Here is a 12110-nt window from a genome sequence, read left to right as displayed (position 1 = left end):
GTTGATTCGTGGAGAATGACGCCAAGAGTAGCTTCGGACTGGTAGGTTGTTCACTGCATTTTGTTGTAGAGAGTAAATGCCGGATGAGGTATTAAAAGTACGCGCTTTGTGCTTTGTTTGGAGTTTCTCAATTGACAAGCATGTAGAAAGAACGAATGAATGAATGAACGGGAAAGAACGACTCGGGGTGAGTATTAAAGAGTGAGGATGAACGAGGGTGTATATGATATGATGATATGAGTGATGAAAAGGAAGGGATGGCCAGCAAAGTGACCGTGGTTGGGCAATAATTGCTTGATCCCGTGTGGTTGTGGATGTTGAAAGAGTAAAGAAAGGTACTTTACAAAGAAAGATGGGGCTTGGCTCAGGGGAGGAGAAGCATTGACTAGACGCGGGCTAATACGGGCTAATGCGGGCTAAAGTTGGTCGCAATCTTACCATTGACAGGCATCTTTTTCCTTCAATCGACATCCAATTTCAACCTCACCCCGAGTCGTAAATCTTACCCGGCAAAGATCGGCATCCAGGACCAATGATGGAGCAGATAAATTGGTCTACAGAACTACCGTACGTGATATTGGTGCACCTGATAAAATAGACTGAGGTAAATGGGGACAAAAGGTCGCGATCGCAAGAAAAAGCGCAGCTGAAGGTTAAGTAACAGGCTAAGCCAAAGGAAGATGTCGCTCGGCGCTAAAGTCAGGGACCGGCAGAGGAGGGATGATCAGGGGATCTACGGCTACGAGCGCGAGCAACGGCGGCTTTCTCTTCTCCAACTTTTCGTAACTGCTCGGCTTCCTTTGTGCGGCTTCACCCGTCCGCCTTCACCCAATCATCATTCAGCATTCCACTCTTCACCCCAATTCTACTACTACGCTTCAGTGCACAAAGATGCGAGGAAGGATTCAGGCTGTGCTTCCTCAAAACTCATCTTTTTCACTGAAGCGGTAATAGTTACGTGAAACCTGCATGACCTGCTATCTCGTGGCTGCATAATGCTGACAACCGAACCCCTGGGTGTACGGCCACTTTCTATTTTCAGAGCAAGGAGTGTTTCCCCAGTCACAGCCATTATAAATCTTGTGCAGTGATCCGAATGAACATGACAATTAAGATGCCCACGTGCTTGAGAGTAGAGAGGAGTGGAGTGAAGATGGAAGGCTGGCCAGCCGAATTCTGCTGCTATTACTACTCTGCCGCAGTGAAGTAATCAATGGATATGTGTACCCAGCTGCTGGGCCTTTCGAAAGTCGATCAAGTCTCTTTGCGTCTCAGAATGATCTTGGCGTGACCGTCTTCCTTCACTCACCGCTGCCATTGGAATACTGCAAAGTCGAGATGACTGACTTCCTTCCAGCATTGGCAGTGAAAGTACTGATACACAAGGCTTGGACAGACTGGGACTTTTCGCTGATTTTGATACTGAACCACCGGAAGCAGGACCTGATTCTCTAACTCCATTGACCCTAATGAAGAACAATGTGCTCAAATACCCGCGCAATGCCAATGAAGCACCTTGGCACGCGGCCCTTTGACTTCTTCGACATTGGATCAATGCTTTGCAGCAAATCACTGTCCATTCTCTGCACACCACGGCGAACCTATATTCGTATCAAGAGCAGACCTTGCCGTGGCCATCTCTGCGCCAGCCAGAGGAACAACTCTACAAGGTGGTATGAGATGGCCGTTCGCTCTACAATCTTCTTCCTCAATTACCCAAAATATTCCGAAACCATGCCCTGACTAGTTTCTCGTTTCCGAAACACGTCTTTCATCGTGAAGTACGTACTTTAAGGTCGGCAGGGGGGTTTTACTAATCATCCCCGGAGAATCTTGGCAAGATTGTAGGCGAAGAATATTTCGAAACGTGGTTACAAGACATAGGGTATAAGTAGCTATAGTGTGAAACAAGATCGTATTTTACAGAGATCCTAGGAGTATTTTTAAATCTTAGGAGATTTTTCGCTCAGGAGATCCCTAAATCAGAAGATCTTCTCAGTCTTACCACTAATGACTAAGCTGTAATTTACATCTTAGCTTACTATCAACCCTTTCCACTATGCTTTACACTCTACCCCACCCCATCACACTCTACACCCCATTACAACACCCCCCAACCATACCCGTAAGTATCCCGGGAATATCACCCCCGCGAGAACTTTGGCCAAATCGCTCAAATCTGGAGTCAGAAATAAAAAAGCGTGGATGTAATTTACAGTAGCCAGATCCCGAAAACGAGACTTGGCACTCGTATTTACGGAAATATTCATAGAAGACTCGCTTTCTCAGAAGACTCCTAGGAGGATTTTGAAGCTACGATATCATGATATTGAAATATACCTAATATGAGAAAATCTTGTAAGAGAATTGCAGGGTAGATACGATAAATATTGTAATAAATATTTGTTTACAAATAATGCTTATGGTATCGTTGTTATATAACTAGCCTATATGGACCATTACGAAAAAACCCCTATCGACCTTAATGTAGTATGTCAGGTGCGATTGGGGTAAATATTGACGTCATGTACTACATTAACACTTTCACTTAGTCTCAGTATTCAGACTCGCTTAGAGGGGTACCCTATGGCCAGCCCTACACTCGTTCCTCACTTCGGGGGCCAATCATATCGCAAGCTCATTACGGCATACCCCCCCTCTAGAATCTAAGTACGAAACCCTGGAATCGCTACATTGGCCGTTATTTTATATAGGATCCTCATCAAAATTGATCGAAATAGAAAATAAGTAGTTTCTTTTATATATAACTTTTTACTACACACTCTAATAATAATAAAATCTATATTAAATAACTATTTAAATATCGTAGAATTAGAATTTTTTTTCGATTTTTAATAGAATATCTTAATTAATCATTTTTAGAAGATTTAAATTAGAGTTTTAAAAACTATACTTTTAACTCCCCTCTTATTCTTTAACATATATCGAGAAAACCTCAGAAATAATCTTAAAATATTTATTTTATTTAAGAATATTATTATAGAATAAGCTAGGCCAGTTTTTATAAATTTATATTTATTAAATATTTACTTAAATTTAATTTATCTAAGCTATTATCTTAATTAATTTATTAATTTATTTATAATTTTAAATTAATAATTAATAATTTATAGATATAAGTAAAGATCTATAAAGTTTAATTAATATTATTTTTTACTTTATTTAATTATTATATTATAAGTAAAGGCCTATAAATTAAATTTATAAAGTTGGATTTTTCTAAGTTAAATAAAATTTTAGCCCTAGCCCTAAGTCAAATCGAACCTTAATCGCTTGCTATGCGTTTTTAATTTACTTCTATTACTATGAAATTAATAAAGAAGGTGAAAGCCCTAACTATTAGGGTTACTGTGTAAGAAGCATGCATGTACTCCTGGAAAGGAGTTTCACGAAGAAGCGAAAGGTGTTTCTTGGTTCTGATTGTGATTGATTGATTGAATTGAGCTCAAGCTATGAATGAAATCGAAGAAAGGAAAGCGACATGTCAAGTCACGCTAGTAAGGTTTCTTACGCTATGCTGGGAACGTAACACTAACTCTAAGTTAAATCGGACTCTACTTACTTTCTATATAATATTTGACTTATTTAATCTATTTCTATTACTATAGATTATTAATTAATTATATTCTTATTTAAGAAAGAAGTATCTACTTAATAATCTTATTTTTAATATACCTCGTCGATTGAGTAGGTTATCTTTTTAATAAATCGCCTAAGATTATAATTAATAGGCTGATCTTATTAATAACTCGACTTAAGACTATATATAGTTAATTATAAATAAAGATCTCGAGATATAGATATAGGTTAACGTATTATAATAACTAGCTTTAGAACTTATTAATTATTATACTAAAGGTTAATTAGATTAGAAATTAAATATATCGAAAGAGAGTATATAGATCGTTTAAATTAAGTGAAGCTAGAGGAATATATAATATATAGTATTATTTATCGTTATATTCGCCCTTAAGAATACGATAATTAAGTATCTTAGATCTAATATACTTAACTTATAAACGTATTTTATTATATAAATCTATACGCTATTTTAAATTTCTTAGTAGTATTACTATATAATTTTGTTTTAACTTTAAATAATAGAGTAGAAGCGAGGTCGGTTTAAAGGTATTTATTATTTTAATAAGTAGAAGAAAGCTATCTTTCTTATTAATAACTTAATTTCTATTATTATAAACGATTTTAATCTTAAAGAACTTATTAAGAATTCAACTATTAAATTAAACGATATTTTTATTAAGAGTATAAAGGATCGCTCTAGATATATAGAAATTAGCTATTTAATGCGAGCTAAGGTTATTATAAATAGTATTAATTAATTAAGTAATAGAGTTATCTAATAGCTAGCTAGTAGACTAATTAATCGCTTCTTATTCTTCGAAGCTTATTAAAGTACTATTATCTATATCTAATAGCCTTTAAGCGAATTCCTTTATATTAATTTAATCTTAATTAATAAGATTAGAATTTCAAAGCCTTATATTTTTTATTAGTCTAAGAATTTAAATATAATTTTAAAGATAGAATACTTTTAATATAGTTTAAGCGATACGATCTAATTTAGTACCCTTAATAATTAAAAGAATTTAATAGAAGTTATTATAGAAGTATATAACTATATTATTAAAAGGAGTAAGATTCTTTCGAATATCTTAAAGTATATGATTAATAATCTTGATATCGTAGCGATTTTATATAGAGACCTCGTCTTAGAAAATAAGCTCGATCGCCTTTAATAATTAAGTTAAATTAGACTTTATTAATATATCGCAATTAGACTAAATAGTAGTATTAAGAGAGATCTTAAAGTAAGAATAAGTAATAAGGCTATCTTAAAGGAGAATAGAGGTAATATTAAATAAAGTTATAGTAATAGTTATCTTAGAGTTATTTTGTACTCTTCGTAATATAATATTCTAAAGTATAGTTTTATTGATATCTTTATAGTTATTAAGAAAGAAGAGTTAATTATTAAAATAGGAGATCGCGTTCTAAATAGCGTTAGCTATAATAATTTAATTATTATTAAAACTCGTTTATATCTAATTTTAAATATTGATTCGATAGCTATATACTTCGCGTAGGAGTCGATTTCGATTATTAATATAATACTATTTATAGTCTCGTTAAATTATAAGTAGACTAAAGTCGATAATAAGATTAATATCCTTTATTAAGCTAATATTATTTTTCTTTAAGCGGATTTAAATTAAATAAAGATAGAAGTCTTCGATAACGGTTTACTTATATTATATATCATTTAATAGAGAGAAGATAAAGTACTGAGTCTAAAGAATATAAATAAGATTATTAGATAATTTAAATAAAGAATAATAAGTATTAGTTAAGAAATATACGTAAAGTATAAAAGAAGAATCAAATTATTTATGGGTAAAAAAAGGAAAAATACGTCTAGCGCGAAAAGTTTTAATAACTAAAAAAAGAATATTATATTAAAAAATATCGCGATATTTTAAAATCATTATTAGCGCGAAAATCTTCTTATTCTATAGCTTAAAGTATTTTAATTTATTAAAGAAATTATTAAGAAAAAATACGTCTAGCGCGAAAAGTTTTAGTGTATAAAAAAAGAAATACTATATTAAAAAAAGTTATAATATTTTAATACTATTATTAGCGCGATAAGCTATTTATACTACACTTAAAGTTTTTCTACTTAATAAAGAAGAAATTGCTTATATATCTTAATTTATAATTATTTTATAGATCTAGAGAGTTATCGAGCTTATATTATAGTAGAATTATTATAAAGAGACTCTATAAGACGTATTCTCCCTGTTAGACCGCTGCTTTATTTAATATTTAATTTTATTTAACGTTATTATAAAGTAAGTCTCTTATTATATAGATACTATAATAGAAAAAAAAGGATATTATCGTTTACTATATATAGGTTTTTAAAGAATATAGGGTTTAATATATTTAGAAGGAGATATTATAGATAAAAGAGCTCTCTAGCGTTTAAATTAATATAGTATATTCTTTTAATAGTACCTCTACGCCTCTAACGTAAACTCTATTCGAATATATATTTTTTTTTTCTAGATATATTATATTGATAGATCGATATAGAAGAGATCTTCTATTTATTTTCGCTATCGACGTTATTAATTTAACTAAAAGAAGACTATTAGCTTAATCTAGCGTTTATATTCTATACTAATTATATAAAATAGATTATTATTATTATTAAATATTACGTCTTATTAATTTGAAAGATAGATGAATAATTATTTAATAGAAGAATTATAATTATATAATTTAAAGCTAAAAATCCTTTAATAGACTTTTGTAGAGCTTACTTACCGTGCGTCTTAATACTCTTAAATCTCGTTTATCTAGTCTAGGCCTATATCGTCTTAATCTATATCGCCTTTATACTCTATTTAAAGACTAGCTTAATCGCTATTCTTATAAATATACTTAAAAATATATTTATAGACTTTAATATTAGCGTAAATCTCTATATTAATATAAGTATTATACTTAATTAATAAATAGAGATTATAAAGTATTACCTAGTAATTCTACTTAGATTTATCGTCTAATATCTTAATAGATCTATATCGATAATATATGAGATATTTAAAGTTTAATTTAAAGACGATATAATTACTAAAGTCCTTCGAAAATTGCTTACTATATACGTTCTTATCTAAGTCTTAATAAGACGAGATAGTATTTATTCTACTAGTAATATATTAGCTATAATTTCTATAGAGTATATATCTAATAACGATTATATAGAGATTAAGAAATAGACTTTAATTAAGAATTTTAGTATTAATAGCGATATCTATCTTAGCGACGCTAAAGAATTAGTCTTTAGAGTATAAAATAATAAGAATATAGATATACGGTAGACCTTATTTTTGAAATTTAATAGTGTAGGTATAGGCTAAAACTCGATTTATTACTCGTAAAGTCAGTTAAGATTAGAGCTAATCGATATTTTAATCGATTATACTTCGTTCTTATAAGGGTAAAGAAATTTTTTAGACGGTCCGTAGGGTTAATTAATAGGAATTATAGCGTATAGTAAATTAAATCGTATTAGAAGCACTCTTAGAAACTATAACTTATACTAATTATCTAACTAATATATTACTTAAGAAGTTATTTTATTAGATAGAAAGGGGAAGAGCTACTATATTATAATAAGAAGTAAAAAGAATAAGAGTATATCTAGTATCTTCTTCTTTAGAATATTATTTATAAGGGTCTTTAGTTTTAGTTTAAATACTCTAATAATTAGATTAGATTAATTAGTAACGCGTTTATCGAGTAAAAGATTTTTAATAATCTCGATTTATTTTAAGTTATAGGTAAAAGTCGTAAAGAGATCTAGTTAATTAAACTTAATAGATAGAATAATAATATTCTAATAGAGTTATTTTATAAATTATAAACTTTCTTAATAGAAGAAAGAAAGAATAATATGTTATTTATTAGTCTAATCGTTTATAATAACTTTATTAATATAAGTATCGATAATTACTAAATAGATATCGATCTAAATAATCTTCTAATTTATCTTTAATTAATAAAGTTTATTACTTTCGATAGTTATATAGATATTATAGATAAAATATTATAATAATCTATTATAATAAAGAAAGCGATTAAACTTATTAGAATGGATTTATATTATATATCTATAAGAAGTTAGCGATTAATAGAATAGAAGAAATAAATAATATAGATCTATAATATAAGATAAGTATTACTCGTATAGAGCTATCTTAGCTAATAGTTTTATTAATTTATAAGACGATTTTATTATTACTACGTCGATAGATAAAAAGGCTCTTATTTAATATAACGTCTATATTAGATATATTATTATATTATAACTATTCGTTAAATAGAAAGATAATAAGATAGTATAAGAATATATAGACTAGATATCAATATAGAACACTAAATCTCTCACCACTTCGAGTCTCTATTAAGATATTCTTAGCCTTAGATAGATCTAGTAAATTATTTATATTACTCTCTTAAGCGATAGCAATTTTATCTAAAGTAAGACAATTATAGGTACACGTATTATGATATTATAAATTCTTATAAAGTAGCTTATAGCTCTATATATCTAGATCGACCTTTAATTTTTCAAATATCGATTTAAGAGTAATAATATATAAATTAATATTTTTAAGAATTATAGCTATTTTGCGATAAAGTATCTAATTAATATATTTATAGTAGCTATGTCTAGTAAAGTTAGTATAGAAAATATAATTAAGAGAAAGTTATATCGTATTATGAATTAATCTTCAATACTATCTATAATATAGATTTAGCTAAATATCGATTTTTCGCCCTTTAAAGATATTAGAGTAGATATATAAGTAGTAATCGCTCTCTAAATTTTATATATATATAAAGTAATTAAATAATTAATAGTAATCTATTATAAGGCTATAGAGGTTATATTATTATACTAAACGCTATAGCGACGAAATTCTTTATAATTATTAATAAGATTTAAGATCTTTAGCGTTAAAGAGTAGAGGATTTAATTAATAATATACTCGCTAAGATTAATCGAATTATTTATACTCGTTTTAACGCCCTTATAGCCTTATTTTATATCGTCTATCTTATCTATTTTAGATATATTAACTTTAATCTTTTCGCTATCGTAGTATTATTCGACTATCTTATCTTTTTATAACGTCGTATTATAGAGGTTATAAATCTGATTTATAGAACTTAAATTATATTATATAGACTCTATAATATATAAATAACGCGCGGTATAGCTGGCGAGTTTTATTAAAGATTAAGTAGAATCTAAATAAGAGCTAGAAGATAGATTAAAAGGATATTAGTTATCGAAAGAATTATTATTAAAGAAGTCTAGTAATAAGTCTTATAATAAAGAGTCTTCTATATCGTTCTCCTCTCGTTTAGAAGCTTTTTCTTGATGATATTTAAGATCTAATACGCGTTGAGAGGCTTTAAAATAGGGTAATAAAGAATAAATTAAGAAGAAAGACGCGTTTTAAGAGATAGTATCGCTAAGTTAAAAGATATTATCGCTGACTTAAAAGAAGTATATAAAGAAGAATATATTCGTTCAAGCTCTTTTAAAGAGTTTTTTAGCGCGTTTATAAGTAATAGTAAATAGTTATTAAACTCGCTTACGGCCTCGATTACTAGTAGTAGTAAATTCGCTAAGAGATAATCTAGAGGCGTTAATAGAGGCTCTAAGAGGCGGGTAAAGAGATATATATATCTTATAGATCTAGTAATATAAGAGCGAGGGGTAGAGACGATAAATATATTTATAATTAGTAGATTAATAGAATTATAGAAGAAATATAATTATATAATAGATAAAAGAATTATTATTTAATCTCGAACGCGTTTAATATAATTATAATATTTAAATATTAATTTAATTCACTAATAGTAGATTAAACTTTATTATTTTTATAGCGTTAGAAAGCGTATACTGAGTTCTATAATTTACGAAATTATAAAGAAATAGCATCTATAGAAAGCTAGTTATTTTAGAGTATAAAACTTCTATATATAAATTTTTAATAAGAAAACTCGAGAGGGCTAGTAAGCTAACTTAGTCGGTCTAATTAAAGAGTATAAATCTAACGAATTAATAATTAACTATATATATAAATTTAAGGTTTTCAAGCTTAGCCCTACCTTATTCTATTATATATACTAATTTTAAGATTTTTAGAAAAAAAATGAAAAAGCTTAATAACTTTAAAGACTTCGAACTTCAAATTTAGAAAATTTAATATATTATTATTATACATATTAAGAATATATTTATAAATTTTTATAAAAAGTGATAGTTCGGTTATCGAGTAATAATATATCGAAGTTATACTCGTGCTGTCCAGAAGTGAGTTCTTTGATAGAGCGAGGACACCAATAAATCCTTCCACTTAGCCGAATATCGGTTGATCTATTGGTGTCCTCGCTCTATCAAAGAACTCACTTCTGGACAGCAGGAGTAGATTATTAAGTTTCTTTAGAATAGTTCCGGGGTAACTCGCTCCGGGTCAAAGCTACCCCGAAACCTACCAATACTAATATATACCCAAGGGTAAATATCTCATATCAGTCAAACCACCAAAAAAATGAGGCTTGGCAGGGTTTCCTACTCAGACCCACTGCGTGGGGTCTTTCTGAGACTAACTTTCACTTATTAGAGACAGTGACGCCCGCGGCTAAAAAATATATATAAAGAACACAGTCACGGGAAACGTGAAGCTCGCGGCTATTAGATCTGCTTCGACACTAGCTCGTCCTTTTCAACACTACCAGGCTGCCTCTGCTGCACGACACCTGTCAAACATCCGCCTAGATCCTAGGCTCTTGCTTTGTTCACCGAAGCCTTCAATCACCGCTTTGTTGGCCAAAGTCGAGCTTGGCGCAGCGCACCGTCCTGCCCAAGGGGCAGATCAGCATGTCGAGGCCTGAGAAGCTCCATCTTGCTTTGAGCTCGCAATCAGACGTTGTGCTAGATCTCCGCGAAGGCTTCGTGGGAAAGCCTCAGCTGACTCTCCGCAACGAAGGAGCTGACGAGATCACACACTGCTTCCCCTTCCACGCCGAACTCGAACGGAACAACGATCGCGACGGCAAGGAGGACGAGTCCCTCGACTTGGGCCGAGGCTTGAGATGCGGAGCGTTGACCATCACCGATGAGAGTGGAAGCAAGATCCCCCTCAACTATTTCGGGGAGAGCGGAAAGGGCTCGTACTACGAACTCATGTCAATAATGCCAGGTTTCGCAGAGTCCACGTACGGCTTCAGGAGAATCAGCCCCGAGCTCTTGGAATTGCTCGGCCGCCACCTGATCCCCGAAAGAACGTATCGCGTTGGCTTTTCGGGCCAGCCGATGGGAATCATGTGCGATATCGGGGACGTAGACCCGGAAACGCACGAGAGGCAGGAAACCGAGATCGAGCCGTCGTGGGATCCGCGAGAAATTCCATTCACGGTCGTAGCCGGCGCTCGAAAGCCCCGGTTCACAATGTCCGTCACCGCCCCTTCGTCAATCTGTCACACCTCCGGCATCCCGGGCTTCCACGTGGTCATGCTCGTGACGTCGCTCGAGCGAAGAGCCGTGACCGTGAACGTCCAACTCGACGCTTTTGCGGACATGTGGCCTCAGGACCCGGCTCACAGGTGGGAGAAATGGGGCTCGTATGACATGTTCAGAATCACCCGCGAGAGCGACGGGTGGGAATGTTTGCTCAACGCCAAACATCCTCCCGAGCAAACCCTCCGACCCGCGGAAGACTTCCGGCCCGCGAATGGGCTCCTCGAATTCAATCACGGCACCACCTACACCTACCACTTCCATCTCGGCACCGAGGATCTGAATCACGGCATTTGGCCTTCATACATCCACAACGAGCCCTACATCCTCAGGACGAACCCTCAAGGCTTCGCGGCCTGGGACTACGGCACGGAGGCGGAGCTTTCGCGGACGCATCGGACACCGAGCGACTGGTGCAGGCACGGACCCATCCTTTTCGAACCTGTCTGCGATGTCGCGCTGACCATCGAGGCGATCATGGAGGAGAGGGAGAATCCGATGCCCTTTTTTCGACTGCCGCTCGAGTTGAGGGAGGTGGTGTATGGGTATGTGAGATTCGCGCGGTATGCCAATCGGATCCGGTTCACGGCCGATTTGGGTCGGTAGGGGAAACGCACGGTTTCATACGGGATGAGAGCTTCGGGGGTAGGGTTTGCGGTCGGAGACCTCGCAGATGAGATTGCAGATCATGGCTTGCTCGACATGTCGTCCAAACGCTCGACGACGGGATCAATGACACCCAGACGGCATCGGGGGGTGCAAGGGCTGTTGTGAGTTTAGGGACGACATGGTGTGAAATACGTTGATGTTTTCACAGACCTGCAGTCTGAGAACCTCCGTGTCCTAACGTGCATGATATCTTTTCGATGATAGAGAAGCGGCCGAGACCCTGCAGAGAATGGACTACGGAACCGAATTGCATCAGAGCTAACTCGCTGTGGACTTCATCCCTGGAACCAGCAGA

The 12110-nt window shown here is 33.3% G+C and overlaps 1 protein-coding gene across 1 annotated transcript; it reads left to right on the top strand.

Moving 5' to 3' along the window:
- Window positions 1-10507: 10507 nt before the first annotated feature.
- HO133_010762 (uncharacterized protein) lies at window positions 10508-11752 on the top strand (the record flags this gene model as incomplete). The annotated part of the gene is made up of 1 exon (XM_037301613.1): window positions 10508-11752. One exon carries the CDS (start codon window positions 10508-10510, stop codon window positions 11750-11752), a length of 1245 nt encoding a protein of 414 aa, XP_037153247.1.
- Between the last annotated feature and the right edge of the window lie 358 nt (window positions 11753-12110).

Source organism: Letharia lupina (assembly GCF_014066315.1).
Source record: "Letharia lupina isolate WasteWater1 chromosome Unknown contig_9, whole genome shotgun sequence".
NCBI classification, from domain to species: domain Eukaryota; kingdom Fungi; phylum Ascomycota; class Lecanoromycetes; order Lecanorales; family Parmeliaceae; genus Letharia; species Letharia lupina.
The sequence above is the reverse complement of the archived record's forward strand: the minus strand, read 5'-3'. Positions and strand labels throughout refer to the sequence as shown.